General features: G+C 36.3%; 1 protein-coding gene across 9 annotated transcripts in view; it reads left to right on the top strand.

Moving 5' to 3' along the window:
• The first annotated feature begins 391 nt into the window (after positions 1 to 391).
• CABCOCO1 (ciliary associated calcium binding coiled-coil 1) overlaps positions 392 to 25,707 on the top strand; it is a 246,978-nt gene continuing 221,662 nt past the window's right edge. For 3 of the 9 annotated variants that reach the window (XR_013161570.1, XM_077125214.1, XM_077125213.1), the window contains exons 1-4: positions 475 to 647; positions 11,703 to 11,806; positions 14,061 to 14,096; positions 17,915 to 18,084. Coding sequence is in view for 8 of the 9 variants with exons in the window: in XM_077125214.1 (XP_076981329.1) it covers positions 537 to 647; positions 11,703 to 11,806; positions 14,061 to 14,096; positions 17,915 to 18,084 (421 nt within the window). In the remaining variant the exon portion in view is untranslated. Of the gene's footprint in view, positions 648 to 788; positions 1,021 to 11,702; positions 11,807 to 14,060; positions 14,097 to 17,914; positions 18,085 to 25,707 lie in introns of those variants that run through there. The other 6 variants (XM_077125209.1, XM_077125212.1, XM_077125215.1 and 3 more) reach the window with 6 other exon arrangements.

The following is a 25,707-nucleotide window of genomic DNA, read 5'->3' as shown; positions in this document are numbered from 1 at the left end:
CCCGACATTATTTTGGAGTAAATCCCAGAAATAGCATCACTTCTTCCCTAGTCATTCAGTATGTATCGCCAACAGGACACCTTTACCTTCTAAACGTGATCATAATAACCATAACACCTTTAAAAACTACAATAATTCCTTAATATCAGATATCGGTCAATGTACAACGTTCCAGTAACACATCTCACTTTTTTTTAATTGAGAACTCGCTATGTGCCAGCATTAGAGACTTTCGCATATAACACTTTATTATGTATTTTATCTTGTAAGTTTTATTTTATTTATTCATTCCTTCTTTTATTTACTTATTGTCGCTGACACGCAGCAAACAAGACTGTCTCTAGCAGACGATGGACACCAGCGCTCCGGGCCTGTGCCCGCTGCGCCCACTGCGGGGTCCGCAGCCATTCCCGGGCAGCGCGAGGGGTCGGGGCCCAGGGCCGCTTTCGGTTGGGATCAGTTCCCGGTTCCGGGGCTCGGGCTCCTCCCACTCCGGTTGCCAAGGCGACAAGGAGCCGTTTGCTCCCGCCGGGATCATGGCGACGCCTTTGGGGACGACTCCCGGAGGGACGACCCCCGCAGGGACGACCCCCGCAGGGGCGACCCCCGCAGGGGCGACCCCGACGGGGACCACGCCCGAGTCCGAGGTACGCCGCCCTTTCCCAGTCGGCGAGTCCCCGGAGCGCCGGCCCCGGCTCGCGGGCCCACGGCCCCAGGCGGAGCCTCCCCAGGGCGGCGCTCCAGGCCCGACCGCCGCGGGGGCGCAGCCAGGGAGGGCGCACGGGGTCCCCGAGCCGCCGCCACGCGCTCCCTGGGCCGCTCCGCCCATGGCGCCGGCGAGTGTGTCTCTTCAGCCAGCGGACGGTTCCATTCTCAGATGATCCCGCAACTAACAACAGATTTCGCCGGGGATTCTCTGCACTGAAGAGAAAATTAACAATTAACCTTAATTTAAAATGGGCCAGTTCCTTTTTGAAACTGCCTTCTTTTGTAATGATCACAACTCCAATTGTTCAGAAGGTACCATGGACTAATCCTTCAGTGGTCGTGGACTGGGTAACATTGAGGCTTGCCTCTCCGTTATTTTGCCATTTATCTAAATCAATAAATATATGCTAAGACTGGACAAAGGATGGGTGACGGTTATATCGGAATTCTGATTATGGCTTAGTTGCTCATTATCAGCGTGTCTTTAGGAAAGTCATTTAACCTCCTTGGGCCTCAGTGGCCTCCTCTGTAAAGAGGTTTGTGCCTTTAGTCACCTGCAAACACTAGCTCATTAAATGAGTTTTTGGTAAATTTAATTACTCATGTACTTGGTAAGCTGAGTCTTTAATTAAGAACGTAACTTCTATGCCACATATTATCAAAAGAATGTTTAAATCGTCACTCATGTTCCTATCAAGTTTTTCCTACAGTTTTTTTAAGGCCCTAAAGGTGAATACTAATGTTATAATTAACCTTCATATGCTCAGCTCCATTTATAATCAGTCTAAACAGCATTTTTTTGTGCAGAAGATAAATAGTAACGCAAATTTTATAAATGAGCAAACAAAGAAAGCCAATAATGTAGTGGCTTATTCAGAGATATACAAGTTATCCCCAGCCAGATTCTTCCTAACACAACATGCAGACCACTGAGGCAACTAACTCTCTTATGAGTCTTTTGAAATTAGCATACATTAAAAACACATTTTAATGTGATAAACTGGTTACTAAGCCAGTTACTCCCCTGTGATCTCTAATGTAAGTAATACAATTTCCAAAGTGGCATAGGAAATTTCCCAATTAAATTGCGTTACTTAAATATATACAAAAACTTCTTTATGATAATTATCAGTGAACACATGCATTCTGACTCATGTAGGTAATGTCTATTTTAAGAGGACTCTGACACTTCGGGATATTTTATGAATACTCACTTTTAAAAAATGAAATATCCTGTAATTTTTTGACAGAGAAAGCAAAGAAGTGCCATGCTGGGGGGAAAGCTGGGGAAACACTTTCTATAATGGATGAGTCAGATGAATGAGTTAGTTATAGACCTTTGATAGTTATTTACCATCTTGACACTATCAGCTCACACGTTTAACTTCTTTAAGGGACTAGGGTATTCCCTTGGCATGCAATTCAGGATATGCGCAATCATTTAGTTAGTAACAATCTGACAAAATCAAGTTGTAACCTGGACTCACTTAGCTGTGCTCATTTACTGAGATTAACATTAAAATGCTTACATGGTAGAAACTCAATTTTCCGTTCTAATGAAAACAGAGTTCCTATAGTTCATTGAGAAAATGACTGATCCATAGAGCCTTGTCATTCATTAGAGTGACAAGCGCAGCCTACTGCCCGTTTGCTCTCATGGGGGTGAGGGATGGGAGTGGGGGTTTCAGGTGTTAGATGGAAAATAGCGAAGTCCCTCACTTCCTTGGTGTCTCTGTTCCCAAGGCCATGGTTTTCAGTTATATATGGGAAGTTTCTTTTCAGATCAGATTCTTTCCAATGTTGATCCTCAAACCTAATCCCTGATGGTGTCATTATTAATAAATTCTGCATCCAAACTGACTTAGCCGGTAGAGTTTCTAGACAGCTGAGCCAAGAATTAGTGAAATATTTTCTATCCCAGACTATCACAAATAAAGCATAAACTTCCTGTAGCCCAAGGCTTCCAATTTGTACTTTGTGGGCAAATACAGAATGAAAACAGCCAATTATTTCAATCACATAGTGGGCATGCAATACAATATGTTAAATTAACTAATTAAAATCATGGGCAGTCTGAAGTGTCCTGGGAAAGGTATCTATTCTATGAGATACTGTGAGCATTCAGAAATGATTTCCAGATCCAGGGAGATATTAAGTGATAGAGCATAGACTCTACTTGCAAACTCTGAATTCAACATTCCAGGTTCTTTAGTAATATTGGGATTAATACCTCCCTTCAAAAGGTAAGACTCAATTTTTGTCAGATATCTATATAAATGCATAAGAAACAAGCAAAATGACAAAAATCTGAAAATCCTTGCTATGTGTAGATCTGTATGTGGAAGGAATTTGCAAATGTGTACTTGGAATTCAGTGATCAATCTTCTATTAATAGTTTGTTCACAAACTGAGTTTTCTAATACCTTCAAAAATGCTATTTGAGAAATATAATCCTTTTAAAAGTAGTATCAGGGACCTAAGAAGATACAAATGATTATTTCCCAGTTGCTTCTCCTGAATAATGTCTCAAAGTATCATTGCATTTCCTATTATGTGACACTTACTCAGTACATGTTGGGCTTTATTTAGGACAGGAGGGTACTTATACATTCTTGACTGTAAAGATGATGTCACTTGTCTAACAGATTGTCAACATGTCCAGGAGAAGGCATAGGCAGTGCTCTCTGTCTTAGGTCCTTTGAAAATGGCCCCCACCCCATCACTGGCAGGTTAGAGAGGACCACTTGGTGCTGAACTTGAGCAGCAAAATGATCAGATTCTTGCAGTTTAAGTGTTTCAAGAGGTATTTATTGAAGCCATTCACATCACAGTGTAGGTTAACCTGTGCAGGGCTATGGAGAGGATGCAGAAAAAGTCATTTAAAATATTGTTGACAAGACATGACTAATGAACCTCAAAGTGCTAATATATGATAGTATTCATCTGAGAATCTCAGGTCACACTGGCTATAGGTGTAGAGATACTGACAAATATTTAGGCTTGTCTTGTTATCATTGTTTTCTGTTGATCCAATTTTGTTCATACCTCAAGTTGTACAAATAGTCTTCAATCTTTTTCCTAATGTGTAACTATTTTCCTAAAGTTTAGTCTTTAATATGGCTGAAATTTATTTTTTGGTAAATGTATTTTGTATTTTTCAGGTGAGGATCTAATTTTGTTTTCTTCTAGAGATGCATCACCAATTAAACCAGCATATCATTTACTTGATCAGCCATCCTCTTCCTATTGAGAATGAACTGGCTGCCACTTTTCATATTTGGATTCTCTGTTATTTTCCACTGACCAATTTGTCTATTCTTGTGCCAATGCCATGCTTTTTATTTTTTAACTTCTTTATTGTATAGTATAACATATATACAAAGCAAAGAAATAAAAAGGCCATATTTTCAAAGCACTCTTCAACAAGTAGTTATAGGACAGATGCCAGATTTGTCATGGGCTACCATATGATCCTCTCAGATTTTTTTTCCTTCTAGCTTCTCCAGAATATAGGAGGCTAGAAGGCGTAAATATTTTTTTATCATCACAATCAACTTATTTTCCTTCTGTTTTTGTGAAAATTAACATATATACCAAAAAAAAAGCAATAAATTTCAAAGCACAGAATCACAGTTGGTTGTTGAACATATTTTAGAGTTTGACATGGGTTACGATTCCACAACTTTAGGTTTTTATTTCTAGCTACTCTAAGATACTAGAGACTAAAATGGATATCAATTTAATGATTCAGCATTCATATTCATTTGTTAAGCCTATCTTCTCTGTATAACTCCACCATCACCTTGGATCTTACCATCCCTCTCTTTAGGGGTCCAGCACACCATGCTATTTTGTATTCAGCTGTAATATCTGCTTTGGAAAGTTTCCTCTCACTATTTTTTTTTTCCAAAATGTATGTATTCTTCTAAAGAACTTAAAAGTAACTTTGTAAAAATCCCATTGGGATTTGAGATTGGCGTTGCATTATATTTATAATGTGGGAAGGATTTAAAGTTTTGAATTTGAATACTCCCAACAAATGCCTTTCATTCAACTTGTTTGTTTATCTTTTGATAGTTTTATCATTTCTTCATCCAGGTCCTATACCTTTCTTATTAAATTTATTACTAAGTATAATTTACTTAAAATTTGTTATTCCTATTTCTAATCAGTATTGCTAATATAGAGAAGAACAATTGTATTTTATGTATTTATCTTATATATATAACCATCTTGCCAAATTTTTTATTAACTCAAATGCTATTAATACAATTTCAGATTTCTTACGTGTGCAACCATGTAATCCTCAGAGATTATTTTTATTATCTCATTTCTAATGTTTAAACCATGTATTTAGTTCTTATTTGATTGTATTAACTAGCACCTCTATAATGTGTTGAGTAATGATAACATGAATTGCCATAGTCCCTTTCTAGTTTCTTGTTTTCATAGTATTCTCCCATTCAGTATGATGCTTACCTTTGGTTTTAGCAAATTATTTTCATAGTTGGCATTCTTTTTTCTATTTATATATATATATATATATAATTATATATATAATATAATATTATATATATACACATAATTTTTTGTGTATTCTGTATGGTGGGGTCACCATACAGAATACAGACTTTTCCATGTGAGGCTCTTCTTACTGCAGCACTATTTGTTGTTGTTGTTGTTGTTGTTTTTGTGGGGGAGTGCATGGGCTGGGAACTGAGCTCAGGTCTCCCACGTGGCAGGTGAGAATTCTAGCACTGAACTACCCTTGCACCCCCTCTATTTATATTTTGTTAAAGTTTTGCTCCTGAATTTTAGCAAATTATTTCAGCCTGATTATTATTTATTTATATACCAGTATAATTTTTATCAGTTAATTTGGCATGAAAATTATGTTAATAAAGTTCTGAATGATAAATCATCTTTGTATTTCCAAAAGAAACCTTATTTGGTTATTCTGATGGCTTATTCATCTTTTAATATACTGTCAAATTAGATTTTCCAATATGTATTTTAATTAGAACTTTTGCCTTTGAATTCATTAGTGATTTTGGTTATAATTTCCTTCCTGTTCTAGTGCAGGTTTTTGTCATTGGAATTAGATGGTTTGATCATAATGTACCTTAATGTAGATCTGTTTGAGTTCATCTTGCTTGGCGTTTATTGAGCGTTTTGGATTTGTTTATTCGTATCTTTCATCAGACTTGGGAAGTTTTCTGCCATTGTTTCTTCAAATGATTTTTTCTGGCCCTTCCCTCTTTTCTTCTGGGACTTCTTTACTGTATATATCGGCATACTTGATGCTGTTCCACAGGTTCCTCAGGCTTTCTCTTTTATTTCCATTCGTTTTTCTTTCTGCACCTCAAACTGGACAATTTCAGTTGTCTTGTCTTCAAATGCACCGATCCTTTCTTCTGCCTCCTCCAGTCTTTTCTTGAACCATTTGATTGAATTTTTCACTTCAGTTAATTTACTTTTGAGTTCCAGAATTTCCATTTGGTTCTTCTCTATAATTTTTATCTCATTATTGAAATTCTCAATTTGTTTATATATTGCTTTCCTGGCTTCCTCTAGTTCTTTGTCCATGTTTTCCTTTAGTTCATCGATCTTATTTATGAGAATTTTTCTTTGTTCTTTGATTAGTAATTCCACAAACTGTACTTCTTTTGAAATATATTTTCCACCGAATTATTTTCTCTTGCAATTGAACCATACTTTCCTGGTCCAGTCTCCTTGTATGTCTCCATTATGTTTGGTTTTGTAGTAATTCTGAGTATTATGTTGCGATCATTCTGAAAATCTAGTTCGCCCATTCAGCCTGTCTAACTAAGAACAAGAAGGGAAAAAAGAACAAAAGAAAAAAAAGTGCAAGGGGGGTGGGGAATAAAAGAACGAGAGAGAAAAAAAAGAAAAAAATTCTAAGAAACGGACAACACACTCACCCTCACATACACACACACACACACACACACACACACACACACACACAATAAAAAGCAAGAAAAAAATAGAGTAAAGTGCATGGCCTCTTCATGTCTTTTGTTATATGCTGGTGGGAAGCCAGATGCTGCTGTCATTGAAGTTAAAACCTAGGCCAGAGTCCCTGCTCATCCATCAAACCAAAAATATATAAAACAGTGAAAGAGAAAAATAGCAATCAACCAAAAGAAAAAGAAGTAAACTGGCTCTTTATGTCCGAACAAATGCTGATGAAAGGTCAGAGGATGGTACTTCTCAAGTCTTGCATCTGTGCTGAACCCTCAGCAATCCTCCAAAGTAAAGAAAGAGAAAGAAACTCAAGCACTAGGAAAGTGCACTGGGTTTTTAAGCCCTGGTAGAGGCTGGTATGAGGCCAGAAGTTACTGCAGCAGAGTGGGCTGAAACCAAGGCCAGAGTCTATGCTGCGCCCTCAGGAATCTCTTAGTCCAGGAAACGTGGAACGCACAGAAGGAAAATTTAAAACAAACAAAGAATAGCCAAAGAAGATGCCCTGTCTCTTTATGTCTGTCCAGGTGGATGCTGGTGGAATAATGGATGTGCTGCTGCCCACAGGGCCAAAAGTGAGGCCAACTTCCATGCTGGTCCTTGAGGGATTTCCCAGAACAGCTTCAATCCTCAACCCCAAGTTTTAGAGGAGGGGGGTTTCTCTGACAGGGCTGACTTCACCCAGCTGCCCCTAGCTCTTTTAAATCAGATCTAGAATTCTCCAGAATCTGGTCTGGGTTGCTGCAGCTACAGCCACTTCCACAGCCATTGCTGCAAGTCTGAGCAATGGCTGTGCTGGTTTGTGCTTTCCCTTACAAAAGCCTCTTGTTTCTTCTGGCACTCCTGTAGTTGTTCTAAATGTTCATTCTGGTTCCAGGGTTATCACCTAGTTAATTCCAGTCTCTTTTCCCAGCTCTTCATTTTTCTGGGAGTGATCTGTAAAACTTTCTACACTGCTATTTTGCCTAGTTCATTTTTATGTAGGCAGACTATGCTGGCATCTTAAAATTGAATTCTTTACAGTCTATAATTATTAGATTAACATAGAATTTAAGTGTTCTTTGAAGGTTAGGAAGAACTACTAATGTCTGGGTAGAGTGACTTTTCCAAAAGTAGACTTCCAGTTTGGTTCTCAGTTGGTTTGTTCAGTTTTCTCCCTTACCCTTTATCAATTTGGATAATTTATATGTTCTAGGAAATAAGGCATTTTTTTCTGAATTTTAAAATATAATACCATTTAATATAACATATATTAATTTTCTTTTCCTATTCTTTAATCATATTTTCCAAAAATTTGTGTATTGATTTTATTATTTTAAAGAACTGGAATTGGCTCTTGCTTTCACTTGCCCTTCTTTCATCTATTTGGCTTACTTTTAATTTCTTTTTTTTAATTGACTCCGTAGCAGAGCCAGGACGAGGGGAAGGTGAGTGGGGCACTCTCCTTGGGTACAAAATTTGAGGGAGCACCAAAAGCTCAGTAATCAAGATAAATAATATTTAGTACAATATTTTAAAAATTCAAAATTAAGGCAAAAATCCAATGTGGATCAAAAATTTTAATTAAAAATTCAGTATTACTGTTTTTCCTTTGGCCCCAGGCTCCAATATGGCTAAGCACAGCACTGCTTCTTATTTCATTTATTTTCAGCCTTGAAAAAAGTCTTTCAAAGGCTGGAATTTGTAGACCAGTCTATGTCCTCTGTGACCAAGAAACCCCTCTTTAGCAATATGTGGTGAAATGTGCTACATTTCTTTAATGAATCTTTATTAAGAATTTATTTTATGAGAGATACTACCGGTTCTAGATAAAAAGATGCCCTTGAAAGCTAACGTTCTGGAATGTATATACAAAGCTATATAATACAATGTGGAAAATTTAAGTAACCTTACAAGAAAAAAAATCAAAGAGAAGACTATCTGACAAAATCAGGCTTATAGTTTTATTGCTCCGGGAATAACTACTAAAATCCACCAGCTGGTGGAACAAAATGAGTTACAGTGCAGTTTAGCTTACATATTTTCCTAGTCAGAGATGTAAGTTTACAGAAAAAGCCACAATTATATATCCACATTTTTATTAGCCTGTTCATGAATTTTCTATTGTATATTTAATTTTTACAAATCAGAATGTATGTGTTGAAAAATATTTTAAACCACTGTATATCCTTTTTAGTGCAAGGCAGTGTATAAACAAACAAAAAAGAGCTCTAGTAGGTCTAGGAATGCAATTTAAACAAAAGAAAGCAAAAACCCAGAGGCAGGATTATCTTAAGCCTGCAAATTTTAGGGAAAAAAATACACACTAATATTAGGCATTTTAGCTAGAATTATTACTGGCCAAAAAAGGTAAGATAATATTATTTTCTTTCAGCATAGTTTTGCGTGACCTAGTTTTCTCCTATCCAAAAATTTCAAATCAAAGAAAATTGATCTATATGTTTGTATAATTTGCTTTTCATGTGTATTTTTATTCATTATTAATAATGATCACGGTCTTATTATCTTATCAAAACATATCAAAATTATTTTTTACAAGAATCCAAGTTTAGGTTCAAATTACTTAAGTCACCAAGTTAGTCACTAGCCAGACCCTTAAAAGATCCAGAGTTCCTCTGAGTCCTGCTTTTCATCATACTCCATCATCTAACAATGCCATCACATGATGAGGGTGAATTCAGAAAGTCAGTTAATAAATACCTTATGTTGACATATCATATCTGTGGAATGCTAAAAAGAAGTAAAAGAGTGAATGACTTTCCCCAAGGAATTTACAATCTAATGGGATTGACAGTGCAGAAATAATTACACTTCATGCTAATTTTATATATATATATATATATATATATATATATATGATACATTAAACCATCAAACACTTAAATATATAGCCATATATTATGGACCAAAAAAACTACCCTATCTAAATAAAAGCTGTGTATTTGGTTCAATTTATAAGTGTCTGAATGCCTACAGGATGTATGGTATTATCTAATAGTCTGACCTAGGTTAGGTTAATTTGCAAATTATAGATTACAAAAAAGATGGCTAATAAAATATCTTATTTTATTTCTAAACTAGGTGCTTAAAAATGAAAAAATTTTAAAAACTAATATTAAATTACAAATATTAAGCCAAAATTACCAATAAGCATCAGATTTAGGGATTTTTCCACTCTGGAAAAGGATTAAGGAAAATTTGGGATGTGATCTGATTAATAATAGCAAAGCATTTTCTTGCTATTCTTGTTTATTGGGGCCCATTCACATAGCAAGATCAGTAACTATTTGTTGAATTGAAAAAAAGTTGTCCCACCATCGCCCCCTCCCGAAACTCACAATCCTTTATCTTTGTGCTTTGTGCATTGCTGCTCTCTCTTGCCTCTCTTACTTCTGTTTCACAGCATCTTCCACCTCCTAGTCACAGCTTTTCTCTTCATGCTCTGGCCCTGGTCCATCTCATCCACTGTCACATATGCGGTTGACTCTTAAGCCAGCATCTTCAAACTTGACTTCTCTGACTCCAGCATTTCTAATTAACCTCTAAATATTTCTCCCATATGTGTCTTTTACCTTAAACTCAAAGAAAACCAAATTCATCATTGTACCATCTTAAAACTAGCATCATTTTCCAATGCTCCAATTTCTATTGGTAAACGAGGTCGCCATGTATGATTACACAAGGTGTACTCCAAATAAAAGCACTCAGCTAAGAGGTCAACAGAAGCTGACACTACTCTATTCACAGACAGTGCACATGGGCACAGAACTGTGTCACCCTTGGAAAAGGGCCTTTTAGTAATTCTACCACCCAGAAAGGATGCCTTGTCTAATTCACACAAAGATGACATATGCGCTATTGGAGGTCCTGAGAATCACCACTATTTTCTCCCTGTCACCTGTTTCTCAAACTGAGTATCTCCATTCACTTATTCCCTCTTGTAGTCCCCCACGTAGACTGTCCCATTCACTCCTTTCTATTCCTGAACACTCTGAGGAGCTCGGTGCAGCCCAATGCCTCTTTCCTGAACTGTTTTAATGACCTCCTGAGTTAACTCTTCATTTACATCCTTTCTCTGCCCCTCTCTTTCCTTCACCCTACTGCAAAATTTACCTTCCTTAAAGCACAGTTTTTATCTTGTCATTGCACTGCTCAAAAATTTCGCATATTCCCCATCGCCTGTGTTATTAAGACCAAACTCCTCAGCCTGTCATTCTTCAATGAGCCAGGGTCTGAAATATTTATGAATCCTTACACAGAATCTTGCGTATTGTAAGCACTCAGTAAATATTTGTTGAATTATTAAATTTAAGATCTTCTGCAATATGTTCCCAACCTCCACTCCTCCGTAAGTCCCACTATTACCCTGTGTGGTCCTAGGTGCCATTGTGAATGACTTGCTGTTTTCACCTTCCCTGTCTTCATAGTGTTGCTGATTTGTCCACCTGGGACATTGTACACCCCTGGTCCCACAAGGTCCATTCCTGGACCTCTCTCTCCAGACTTTGCTTGATCTGTACCTGAGCCAAGTCCCTTCTTTAAGATTCTATGACATATTTATTACAGCTCCCTTATCACATTTATCATTTTCTTTTCTTGTTTTAAAGTCACCTTTAGTTTGTTTCTCTTACTAGACTGTAAGCTTTTTGAGGATAGCAACTCTTTCTTATTTGTCTTTGTCTCCTCATTAGCCCCTAGCTCAATGAGAAATGTGTAGATAATCAGTAAATATTTGTTGAATTTAAATCCATCACCAGTTTTAAATATGCTTAAAAGAAAGATGACTAGCCATTTGACTTTTCAGAGAAGAGGTATCATTACATCAAAATGGAAAATAAAAATGTTTATCTAGAGGGATGTTGTGTTTAAATTTCCATCTGGCGGTAAATAGATAGAAGAAAATAAGAACACTTTTTTTTTTTTTTTTTTGCATGATCAGGCACCGAGAATCGAACCCGGTCTCCCACATACTTATAACTGAAATAACTCATTCCACTTTTTTATTGTAGGAAGATGCTGAACCCCAGGAGCATGAAAAGATTCTGTCTCTAGATTGTCTTTCATATGCTCAGATCTCTGAATTGTTAGAAGAAGATGTAGATGGAGTTCAAAAGTAAGCAATCCAATGTTACAGTCAAATATAGAAAAATTTTTGCTCTATATCTATAAATGACCGTGATGTTTTATTACATAATTTAAATTGGTTTCCAAAATATTTATTATATTGTGCATTGATATATATCCATACTCTGGAACATGCAAAAAAAATCTCAAAATAAGTGCCTTTTTTGCACTATTCTGCAGTCTTCTTCACAGGAGAAATACATTTCAAGCCATCTTGTTAATACTAACTGAGAATAGTGGGGTATTGTTAAAAGCAGCCTCTTGTATATGCTATCTCTACTTCTTTTCTCTCTCATTCATAAAACTGACTGTCAATTGCACAGTCTGAAGAACAGCCTTTTGCCTTATCATGGGAAAAATAAATTTTTTCCTATAATATTAGTAGCCAATACATTTTATTACTTTGGGAATCCCCAAAGATTAATCATCTACCTATGATTTACATTGGAAATGAAGCTATAATAAATATTATTATTTCATACATGTTGCTTTAAAATGTGAATATAACTGAATTTATAGGCAATAATAATTTTTATATATGTGTATCTCTCTCTTACGGACATTTATTTCTATAGTAGATCATGTATTTAGAATCTTTGTCAGATATATCCACCAAGACAATTTCCTGAAAGGTGTTTTTAGTGATCACCCATTTTATAAATTCTCTCACTCTAATGATGGAAGCATGATTGGCTGTAATGTCAGGAGAGTGGGGATGATGGGCTGTGCTGGACGGTAATGTCCTCCTGTAAGGGCTCTGCAGACCAGTCCTTAGGACACAGGCAGAATGTTGTGGCCCATAATGGACAAATAGAAAATGACTCTGTCAGTGGTTATCATTTGAAAATCTTACAAATATTATGGAATAGAGGCTATTTACTACTGTGAAGGAAATATGACAGATGCGCGGGCTGGATGGGAAATCCGAGAAGAGAAGGCGTATTAAGAGTGAGAGAATGACACTGACAGCCTTTTCGGAAGCCGCTCTTCTTCCTCCAGTGCCTGCAAAACCTGCGAGCAGTGCTGGTGATCTGTGTGATCTGGCCATGCTTTCTCATATTTACAGCTCTATGGGGATCGTTCCTTAAACAAAATTTCACACATTTTAAATAATTCTGTCATGATAATTTTACCATTTTTATAGAAACAGATCTGCATTAGAAATTCTAGTTTTAGTGTGAGCATTGATAAGTAAAATGCATTCGCTATATTAATACCACTGATTACTTATGCCTTTATGTATATTTTTTACCATTTTCAAGTAACCTTCAGTGTTGTTGAACACTGCAATGCAAAATGATAGATATTTAATACTAGACAAGGTAATACAATGAAAAATGGCAGGAATTTAATATCGCTTACAATTTAATTGTATTATATGCTCATATTAAGTAAAAGATGTTAAAATAATTGCTTTTTAAACTTGTTTATTTCTTAACATACCTTAAGTCATACTGTATTACATACCTTGTGTGGCTTTTTTCCCCCTCATTATCGGCTCTAAACATCTGAATTCTAGAAATATCTTTAATCGTTGTGAACTGAGGTCTGGGGCAGGATGATATAGAAGTTGGCAGTATAGAAACAGTCAGGGTCAGTAACAGATTGACCTATTAAATTGTCTCATTTAAATAGAAATCAACTGAAGTAATCTCAAATTTTAGGACATCATCTTTGGAAAAAATGCAGTTTTATGTCAAGAGCCATTTTTTGCAAAGGAATTTTCTTAAGATTCTTAATGTGATTTTTTTTTGTCAGTACTCCTGAAATATTTGCAATCACTCACTTTCATTTAAAAATAGCATTATTGTATATGGAGATTATATACCTTCAAAATGACGGAACTATAATTTAGGTATCCTGTCACCAAGTGACAGAAGTATGCCAAAACCATGCTGTCTACAAAGCTAGAGACTGATTTAAATAAATTATAAGAAGGCAGCACATTTTCCTACCATTTAAAAATTTAAATTTCTCTCCATGAAAGCATCCAACTGAATGAAACTTTTAAGTACTAGTAAAACATATTTCTGGAGTACATTTTAAGCAAAGTTAAATATCAGGTACATTTCTCATGATCTCCTAGTTGCTATCAATCATTCATGTTTTAATGTAACTCTGACTTTATTTACAGATACACCTCAACTCCCTTTTTTTTTTAAAATGAGATAGGGACTTATTGAAAATCACTATATAAACACAGAGGTAACACTGAGAGATCTTTTTTTTTTTTGCACGGGCAGGCACCAGAAATTGAATCCGGGTCTCCAGCGTGGCAGGTGAGAACTCCGCCTACTGAGCCACCATGGTCCACCCTGAGAGAGCTTTTTATAACCTTTCTATAGTTGGGCCTCCATGAGCTATTCAGCTCTTGCCGTAAGATTTATTTCTGCATGTCATCATGTTCAAGAAATAAAATGCACTCCAATTTCAAAAGCATGCAAAATATTGTAATATTTTTACTGAAATTCTTAGTGAGACAAAGTAGCTAGTTACATCACCTATCACTATAGCAAAACTTCCTGTACCGCTATTAAGCATCTTTGTCTTTCTCTGTATTCCCTGTCTTACAGTTGTGGTCATCTCTCCTCTCTTCCCTGTGCCATCGCACTTACTCTGGGAGAAAAGGTTTTTACAAATTTGCTAGTAAAATGCATGGATATATTGCATTCGAACCGTAGGAGCATTTTGGTGGAGTGGGGTGTGGGAGAGCAAAATATAAATAGATAAGTAGTTGTTTTCTATCAAATACTATTAAACCGGGCGGGCCGCGGTGGCTCAGCGGGCAAAGTGCTTGCCTGCCGTGCCGGAGGACCCCGGTTCGATTCCCGGCCCCAGCCCATGTAAAAAACAAACAAACAAACAAAATATAATAAAAAAACAAGAAAATGTTTAAAAAAAAAAAAAATACTATTAAACCTTGAAAACATAAAAAAGGAGAAAACATTGGCAAATATCCAGGCCAAGTATTTAGTTAGGAAAACGTGGTGTGAAGAAGGTGCGTGCAGAATACACCTAAAAGTAAGGTGTATTCACCTGAAACGGAAGAAAATGGTAGACAAGAACTGATCAAGAGGCAGCAGCTCTGCAGAACAAGAGATTAAAGAAGAGGTGATAAAATATGTAAATAATCTTTTAGAACTAAGGAAAAACTCGGGGTAAAAGAATAAGCCAATGCAAAGCTTAACTTGCTGAAAATCAAGTCTGTGATGTAGAAGAAATATTTAAGAAAAATTACACAGAATACAGATTAATATAGTGAGAAGATGTTAGAATATATATACAATATAGTGAATCAGAAAAAAATAATTTAAACTTCGTAAAATCAAAGCTTTTAGTATTTATTTTATTATTTTTGTGTGTATGCTGTGTGGTCGGGATTACATTTCATTCTTTTTTCCATTTGAGTATCCCGTTACTGTAACACCATTTGTTGAATTTTTGTTTGTTTGTTTGCTTATTTGTTTGTTTTTGGGGGGCAAGTGCATGGGCCATTAGCATTTTAATAGAGTAGCATTTCATGTATTACCTTATCTCTTGGATAAAGCAAGTCACCTGGAGAAAAAAAACTACTTGTGCAACCTCAGACTTTTCCTTGGCAACACTAGGCAGCAATCAGTGAAGTAATAAGTAACCAAAATTTGGAAACTCAAAGAATGTGATCCCAGATTACATTACTGATTCAGGTTATCAGTTATAATGACAACAATAGATTGTAATATATGAGAAAACTGAGAAAAATATAGCAGCCAGGTGTTTTCATTGAAAAATCTATTTCGTATCCAGCTGAAACATAAATGAATCCTTTGGTGAATTTAAACAAAGCAGAAGAACATGCCAATGAGAAGTTATGATATAAAAGGCCTGATAATGAGCCCGAGATTCAGTTAAAATAAAGAGTAATATGATAATAATAAGCTGGAACAATTACTACAGAACATGCCAACAAAAGTTGGGGTACCAATGAAAACAGAGTATCCTAATTTCTTCCCTTCACCATAAATGAAATAGATTTCCTGTTTACAGACTTATTTTAAAAATTGTATCACAAATGTAAGGCTTAAATAGCCCTAAATAAACAAAAAGCTCTTGTAAATCAATATGGGGCAAAAAAGCAAGTAGTAGACAGTGACACTAAAATCCTAACTAGAAAGCAAAGAAATGCACAAGAAGATAACCCTTTTTCTAGTAGATTAATGTATATTAAAATTACTGACAAAATCCAAACTAGACTGGGGTGTGGAGAAATGGGCTTTTTGTATAGTGTCCATGGAAGATTAACTTGTCACTGACTTTCTGAAAAGAAGTTTAGCAATTTAATTCACCATGTTAAATATAACCCAGCAATCCCACTTTTAGGAATTTATTGCAAAAAGATCATTGAAGTTTTAGAAGGTCCTTAATTTATCACCCCTCTTTACTGTAGATTCTTAAACAATTGAGGACACTGGAGCTCATTAGGGGATATATAGTTCCAATATATTACCAGCTCTATTCAGAGCTGTCTATGATTGATAGGGCTGGAGAGGGTGTGGAGCTTTCCTACTTCTACTTCCCTCCTAATACTAATCCTTTTCAGTTATATTCATTGCAATCTTTTTTTCCCAGTTTGCAGCTTGTCCTTTCAATTTAGTTATGTTGTCTTTGGACATCCAAATGTCTTTTGTTTATCTGTTTGTTTAATATAGACTGATTTATTATGCTATTCCTTTATGGTTTGTGGGGTTTTTTGGGGGGATGGGTCCATGGTCTGGGAATCAAATAAGTCTCCCACATGGAAGGCAAGTATTCTATCATTGAACCATCTGTGCACCCTAGTTTGTGTTTTTAATGATATATTTACCCCATTATCCTAAAGATATTTTTCTATTAAAAATTTTAAATATTTGGGCGGGCCACGGTGGCTCAGCAGGTAAGAGTGCTTGCCTGCCATGCCTGAGGACCCGGGTTCGATTCCCGGTGCCTGCCCATGTAAAAAAAAAAAAAAAAAGAAATTTTAAATATTTTCCATTCACATTTAGATTTTTAATCCATCAGGATTTTATTTTAGTTATTTGTATGGGGTAATATTATATTTTTATTTTCATGTTCATAGCCAGTTCCTCCAGCACCATATTTGAAGGGTCCATATTTTCCTCACTGACCTGAAATATTATTGTCATATACCAAGTTCCGATATATGTTAATTCTGCTTCTGGGCCTTTTACCTGTTCCACTAGTTATTTATTTATTCCGGGAACAATATCAAAGGTTTTTATTACTGCAGAACTTTTCTTACTGACCTTCACTTAAGACTAAATGCTACTCTTCATTCAAATACAAAATAAATAAATAAATAAATAAATAAATAAATAAAAGTTTGCTGATTGATGACATATGCAAATTAAAGTTGTCTGACTGGTAGAGTGACCCCCCCAGTGCCTGCCTACAATTGCCCCTTCCAGTTGAGTTGTGTGCTTGCCAAAATGTATCAGAATGCTTTTAGCTGCATGTAACTAAAAACTTAAAAAATTAAAAAAATATATATATACATATACCTACATCTAAAAAGGAAATTCAGAGATAAGTTGGTCTTCAGAGTTGGTTGGTTCAAGACCTTAGTGGTATCAAGAAATAAAGCTTAATCTTGGAGCTGATTTTTTTTATTGTTGGAAGATGGCTGCCGGAGTGCCTCTTTCTTATTTTTGTTCATCAGAAGAAAATAAACCTCACTCTGACATATGAAATAACTATAATAATTTAAGAGAGTGTCCATAATAGACCAGTAATCATTACAGAGAAATGGCATTTACTGATTTGCATTATATAAATAAATTTATAAATTAAATTTGTTCATTTCTTCCAAAATGAGAAATTTTCATCATTTACTTAATTATTAAACCTCAAACCAATGATGCTCTGTGTTTCCTTTCTCTCTCTCTCTCTCTCTCCAACATATAATTTTGAACTTATGGATTTTGATATAGCGATGATAATTTTAGATTACAGACATTATGGAATTTCCATTTTTAAAAATCTAAGTTTTAAAAATTCTTCAAAAAGAAGCTATTTGATATTTAGTCTGATTTTAATATCTGGATTTTTATTTTTGCTACAGGAAGCTGGAAGAGTTTTTAAATTTCAAAAGTCTTCAGACTTGTTTAAAGGAAGCCATTCTACTTGATTATTATGTATCTGGATTTTTGTGGGCTAGAGACATGGAATTTTCCATTATTCAATATTCCAAATTTATGACTTTGCTACATATGTTACTCCATAATCTGAGAAGTAAGTACCTTATTCTTTAAAAAAAAAAAAATGAAACATGTTCTACCATCTAAATTAATATTCTTAAGCAGCAGTTCCTAATTGTAATAAAATAAAAATAAAATCAAAATTATATTTTACCTGAGTACAGTTGAAGTAAAGTTCACATCTTGAGTTATAAATCTTCAAATAACATATAACAAGGCCAAAGTTCTCTTAATAATTAATTTGCCAAAGATAGGTGAATTTAATTTAAAATCTTAGTGACCTCTGTCTCCCCCTTCCGGCTCCTGACCACCACTTACGAGGGCAAGGATACATAGTGCTTTTTAAAAACATTTTATTCATAGTTTTCTTATATGATGAAAGGACACCATTTTTTTCCTTCTGTGCAAGAGGGAAAATTCCATTTTTGATTTTGCTGAGATATGGGAATGTCAGATCAAAAAAATAATTGCAGCAATAGAAGAGTATTATATGCGAAATTATACTTTATAATGAAAGAATTATGTGATGTTAACTGATTGCATTATGGGGAACATGAAATAAAGCTAAAAGAAAACCATAAGTTTCAGGTAGCTGAACTTGACAAATCAGTCTTTTCCACTACTGTTCTTAAGAATGAATATTTTATTATTATGACATCTAATAAATAATATAACATTGTTTCTGTTGTTAAACTATGATCTTCCAAACAAAGTATTCATAGCAATTCATCAAAAAGAAAGATTTTTGTTTTTTTTTCTTAAAACATTAATATTTTCATACTCTTAGAGTCCCTAAACATTTTCCCCAGCTAACATCACTAAAATTACTTGGCAAACAAAGAATCACCCAAATCTCAACTTGTATGTAAAGAAACAATCAACAGTTTCCAAAAATAATATGACATAGATGAAGGTCTGACAAAACCTTCAAAACAGTTACAGAAATAACACCAACAAGCAATCACAAATACTGTTGAAACAAATGTTAATATATAGAATCATCAAAGGAAAGGAAGATATAAACAAGAAACAAACATAAACTTTAGAATTGAAAATACACAAAAACCAAAATTAAAAGTCAATGGATTGCCTCAATAACAGAATGGAGAGGATGGAGGAAAATTCAATGAACTTTAAAATGGATTGATGGAAATTATACAATCTGACAAATAGAGGAAGAAAGAAAAAGGCTGGGAAAAAAATGAACAAAGCTTCAGTGATCTACATACAGGACAACTAAGTTATAGCATGCATGTAATCAGAGTCCCAAAAGAACAGGAGAAAAAGTGCAGTGCTGTTAAAAAATTTGAAGAAATAATGGGTGAAAACTTCCCAAATTCAGGAAGCCACAATGGAACCACAAACAAGTTAAAATCAAAGAAAACACCATCAATCACCTGAATCTAATTGAAGTTTATTAAACAGTCCATCCCTAAAACAGCAAATTATTCATTCTTTTCAGCGAACATGGACCATGGAAAAAGATAGATTGTATTGTGGAATATAAAACAAACTTAGCAAATTTAAAATAATTGAAATCATACAAAATATATTCTTCGACCATAATGAAATTAAACTAGAAGTTAATAGCCAAAATATTTCAAGAAATTCTCCTCTCACATGAAAATTTGTGAAATGCAGCTAAATTAGTACAAGGAATTAGAAACATATAGCATTAAATTCTCATATTAGAAAACAAAAAAATTTCAAGTCAATCATCTAAATTTATACATTATATTATGGGTTGAATTGTCTCCCCCAATCCTAAGGTCCCACACATTAGAAGGTGGTTTTACTTGGAAATAGATTCATTCCAGCTGTAATTAGTTAAATTAAGGTGAAGTCATTCTAGAGTAAGTTGGGCTCTTAATCCAACATGACTACTGTCCTTATAAGAAAAGGAAGTGAGACCCGGACACACAGACACAGAAGGAAGAGGAGCATGTGAAGACAGAGGCAGAGATGGATGTCGCCAATCCAAAGAACACCAAGGATTGCGAGAAAACCACCAGAAGCTAGAAGAGGTAAGGAGGGATCCTTCCCTACAGGTTTCAGAAGGTGTATGGCCCTGCCCAAACCTTGATTTTGGACTCATAGCCTCCAGAATTGAGACAATTAATTTCTGTTGTCTAAGCCACTGATTTGTATAATTTAGTTACAGCCACCCTAAGAAATTAATAGACCTTCTGAAACCAGTAAAGAAAGAGCAAAATAAGCATAAATCAAGCAAAAGGGAAGAAATAATGAAGAGCAGAAGTCAGTGAAATTCAAAACAGAAAACCCATAGAGAAAATCAGTGAAACCAAAGGCTGGATCTTTGAAAGGATCAATAAAATTGATGAAGCAAAATTGGTAAAGAATAAAAGAGAGAACACACAGATTATTCCTTGTCAGAAATTAAAAATAGGATGTCACTACAGAACCTGCAGATATTAACAGGATATTAAAGGAATATTACTTATGCACATAAATTAGAAAACTTAGAGGAAATGGACTATTACCTTAAAAATGCAAACTATTAAAGCTCATCCAGGATAAAATATATAAACTGCAAGCCCTATAACTATTAAAGATATTAAATTTATAGCTTAAAACTTCTGGAAAAAAAATCTCCAGGCCCATATGCTTTCACTGATATGTTCTACCAAAAGTTAACACCAATGCTACATATTCTCTTCTAGAAAGAGAACACTTTGCAACTCATTTTGTGAGGCTAGTATTATATGAATAGAAAAACCTAACAAAGAAAGTAAAAAACAAAACAAACAAACGAAAACAGAAAAAGAACTACAGACCAATATCCCTCATAAAAAAAGAAGCAAAAACTCTCAAGAAACTATTTAATTGAGTCAGGCAACATATAAAAAAAATAATGTACATGACTAATTGGAATGTATTCCAGAAATTCAAGGCTGGTTCAATATTTGAAAATCTGCCAATCTAATCCACTTTAATAACAGTCTAAAGAAGAAAAACCACGTGATCATATCAACAAATGCAAAGAAAGCATTTGACAAAATATATTCGTGATTTTAAAAAACTCTCAGAAACCTAGGAAAAGAAGGGATCTTCCTCAAACTGATAAAGGACTTCAAAAAACCTGTAGCCACCACCACACTGGTGAAAGGTCAAATGCTTTTCCTCCAAGATTGGGGTCAAGGGAAGAATGTCTACTCTCATCATTCCTGTTCAACATAGTGCTGGAAGTCTTATCCAGAGCAAAAGGTAAGGAAGAGAAATAAAAGACATGCCATTTGGACATGTCCCTTATTCTCAGGCAACATGATTGCCCACACGGAAAATTCCACAGAACCAAAAATTAAATCCTGGAACTAATAAGTGAATTTAGTGAGGTTTTAGGAGTAAAGCCAACACATGAAAATATATTGTAGTTCAATATACTAACAATATAGATTGGAAACCAAAATTTTTGAAGAATAATACCATCTATGATGGCTGCCCCCAGAAGTACTTAAATATAAATATAACAAAATATGTATAGTATATTATATGCTGAAAACTACGATATACTGATGAAAGAAGACCTAAATAAGTAGAGAGACATACTGTATTCATGGATTGAAAGTCTCAGCAAGGTGAAGACATCAAATTTTCTCATATTGATATATAGGTTTAAGGCAATAATCAAAATCCTGGCAATATTTTTTGATTTAAGGCAATAATCAAAATCCTGGTAGTATTTTTCTAGATATGGTCAAATTGATTTTTAAAATGTCTGGGTGAGGGCAGGACAATATGGCTCAGCAGGCAGAGTTCTCACCTGTAATGCCGGAGACCCGGATTCAATTCCCAGTGCCTGCCCATGCAAAAAATAAAAATGTCTGATAAAATTCTACAAAATTTCTGTGCACTGTGATTATTTTTGAGAAACCTACAACCTCCAGATGTGTTCCTAGACCAGATAAGTCCTAAAACCCAGGGGGACCAGCCTCACCAGAACATCAACTAGTTCCATCTCCCTATCCCATATTACTGAAAAGTTAGAATGGGAATAGTCCAAATAACCCTTAAGATTGGGAGAAAGATAAAAGAAGGTGAAGTTATAACAGAGAAGATAGGATTTAACAGATGAGTATGACTATTGAATCATTACATCAATATTTCTTTTTATCTCCAGTGTCTGGGAGTAGCTAGAAGGAGAAACCTAAAATTGTGGAACTGTAATATATACCAAACTCTGAAATCTGTTCTGTAACTACTTGTTACCATGTGTCATGGTTAGGGACAGGTGTCAACTTGGCCAAGTTGTGGTACCTGTTCATCTGATTGGGCAAGCTCTGGCCTGTCTGTTGCAATGAGGACATTTCATAGGATTAGGTCATGATCACGTCAGCTACATCCACAGCTGATTCCATTTGTAATCAGCCAAAGGGGAGTGTCTTCTGCAATTAGTGATACTAAATCCAATCATGGGAAGCCTTTTAAGGAGGACTCAGAGGAGACAGGTTCCATTCCTGCTTTGGCTGTTTTGAGCCTCTCCTGTGGAGTTCATCCAGGCCATCCATTGGAGTCATCAGCTTCGCAGCCTGCCCTGTGGATTTTGGACTCTGCATTCCTACGGTCACGTGAGACACTTTCATAAATTTTATATTTGCAAGTGTTCCCTGTTGATTCTGTTTCTCTAGAGAACCCTAACTAATACATCTTGGTACCAGGAGTGGTTCTTAAGGAACAGAATCTTAAAAATGGGTTTTTATGAATGGTTTTCTACTCTGACTGGGCTCAGAGACACTAAGGACTCTGATTCCCATAATCAGAATGACACTCCCAATCCATGGACTGAGTTGGCAAAGGAGATAGTCAAAATATCATCATTCGATTCTCCTAATGCTTCGCTTGTACGAAGCCAGACTCTGGGGGATAATGTTTTTGACACCTTTACAGAGTTTTGTAGAAATAAGAGTTATAGAGATGTTGGTTGGCTGTTGTTAGATACACTGTCTACATTAAAGGGTGAAAGGGATGGGCTTAAGTCTTCAAACAAGAAGCTTAAGTGCCGTCTGAAAGATGTAGAGGTTTCTATGAGTATCCTGAAGGAAAATTTTATTTCCTGTAGCCGTAGACTTGAGATCTCTGAAAATCAGACTCAGAATCTTATTGTTAGAGTAGCAACTTTACAACGTAAACTGAAATCTCAGTCTTGCATGGTGTCTGCTGTTAAAGTGAGGGCATTGATTGGAAAGGAGTGGGACCCTGAAAAATGGGATGGTGACATATGGATTGATAATGATGTTGGGGGTGAGGTTGAAACCCTAGACCATACTGAGCCTTCTTTAGATAACCCTGTAATAGTCTGCCCTGAGGACATAGCTGCCCCACCTCCAGCCTGCCTTGAGGAATTGGCCACCCAACCTCCTCCTGAAGGGATTAGCCCTAGAGTTATTAATCCTGTTTCACCAGATGAAACTGCAAATGAAAGCCCTGAAGCAAATGGCTTGGAAGATATTTCTAATTCTTTTCATGATCCAGCCCCACCACCCCTCATTTCTTCTAGACCTATAACTAGACTAAAGTCCCAACAGGCCCCTAAAGGTGAGGTACAAAGTATCACACATGAGGAGGTACGTTATACTCCAAAAGAATTGTGTGAGTTTTCCAATTTATATAGACAGAAATCAGGGGAATATGTGTGGCAATGGATTTTAAGAGTGTGGGATAATGGTGGGAGGAATATAAGGCTGGATCAGGCTGAATTTATTGATATGGGCCCACTAAGCAGAGATTCTGCATTCGATGTTATAGCTCAAGCAGTTAGAAAAGGTGTTAACAGCTTGTTTGGGTGGTTGGTTGAAACATGGATCAAAAGGTGGCCAACATTACCTGAGGTTGAAATGCCAGAACTGCCCTGGTATAATGTAGATGAGGGGATCCAGAGGCTTAGAGAGATTGGGATGTTAGAGTGGATTTATCATGCAAAGCCTGCTCTTACACCCCAGGAATGTCCAGAAGATGCACCTTTTACCAGAACAGTGAGAAATAAATTTGTGAGACTAGCACCATCATCCCTCAAGAGCTCTGTGGTTGCACTTCTCTGTAGGTCAGATATTACTGTAGGAACTGCTGTCACTGAGCTGGAATCCTTAAATACAATGGGGATGACAGGATCCCGAGTTGGCAGAAGCCAGGTGGCAGCACTTAATCACCAAAGACAGGGTAGACGTGGGTATTATAATAGACAACAAACTCAAAGGAGGCACCAAAATTATATAACATGCAGAGATTTGTGGCATTGGCTAGTAAATCATGGGGTGCCTAGAAATACAATAGAAGGGCAGTCTACTAAATTCTTGTTGGAGCTGTATAAACAAAAGAGTTCTAGGTCAAGGGAACAGAAGTCTAACCTGAATTACAAAAACACAGAGTCACGGCCCCTTAACCAATTTCCAGACTTGAAACAGTTTACAGACCCTGAGCCCCTTGAATGAAGGGGAGGCCAGGTCCCTATGGGGGAGAAATCTGTTACACTGCCACAAATTTATACTGTTAACCTTCCTCTAAGTCTTCCCCAAGGAGACCGACGGCCTTTTACCAGGGTAACTGTGCATTGGGGAAAAGGAAATGATCAGATATTTCGGGGATTATTAGACACTGGTTCAGAAGTGACATTAATTCCAGGGGACCCAAAACGTCACTCTGGACCACCAGTCAGAGTGGGGGCTTATGGAGACCAGGTGATCAATGGAGTTTTAGCTCAGGTCCGTCTCACAGTGGGTCCAGTGGGTCCCCGGACCCATCCTGTAGTTATTTCCCCAGTTCCAGAATGTATAATTGGCATAGACATACTGAGCAACTGGAAGAATCCCCACGTTGGTTCTCTAACTCGTGCAGTGAGGGCTATTATGGTGGGAAAGGCCAAGTGGAAGCCACTAGAACTGCCCCTACCAAGCAAAATAGTAAATCAAAAGCAATACCGTATTCCTGGAGGGATTGCAGAGATTACTGCCACTCTTAAGGACTTGAAAGATGCAGGGGTGGTGATTCCCACCACATCCCCATTCAACTCTCCTATTTGGCCTGTGCGGAAAACAGATGGGTCTTGGAGAATGACAGTGGATTATCGTAAACTCAACCAGGTGGTAACTCCAATTGCAGCTGCTGTTCCAGATGTAGTATCATTGCTTGAGCAAATCAATACATCCCCTGGTACCTGGTATGCAGCTATTGATCTGGCAAATGCTTTTTTCTCAATAGCCATTAGTAAGGACCACCAGAAACAGTTTGCTTTCAGCTGGCAAGGTCAGCAATATACTTTCACTGTCCTACCTCAGGGGTATATCAACTCTCCAGCCCTATGTCATATCTTGTTCGCAGAGACCTTGATCGTTTCTCCCTCCCACAAGACATCACACTGGTCCATTATATTGATGATATCATGTTGATTGGACCTAGTGAGCAAGAAGTAGCAACTACTCTAGATTTACTGGTAAGGCATTTGCGTGTCAGAGGATGGGAGATAAATCCAACAAAAATACAGGGGCCTTCCACCTCAGTAAAATTTTTAGGTGTCCAGTGGTGTGGGGCATGTCGAGATATCCCTTCTAAGGTGAAGGATAAATTGCTGCATCTGGCGCCTCCCACATCCAAAAAAGAGGCACAACGCCTAGTTGGTCTTTTTGGATTTTGGCAACAACATATT

The sequence above is a fragment of the Tamandua tetradactyla genome, chromosome 13, assembly GCF_023851605.1.
Source record: "Tamandua tetradactyla isolate mTamTet1 chromosome 13, mTamTet1.pri, whole genome shotgun sequence".
NCBI classification, from domain to species: domain Eukaryota; kingdom Metazoa; phylum Chordata; class Mammalia; order Pilosa; family Myrmecophagidae; genus Tamandua; species Tamandua tetradactyla.
The sequence above is the reverse complement of the archived record's forward strand: the minus strand, read 5'-3'. Positions and strand labels throughout refer to the sequence as shown.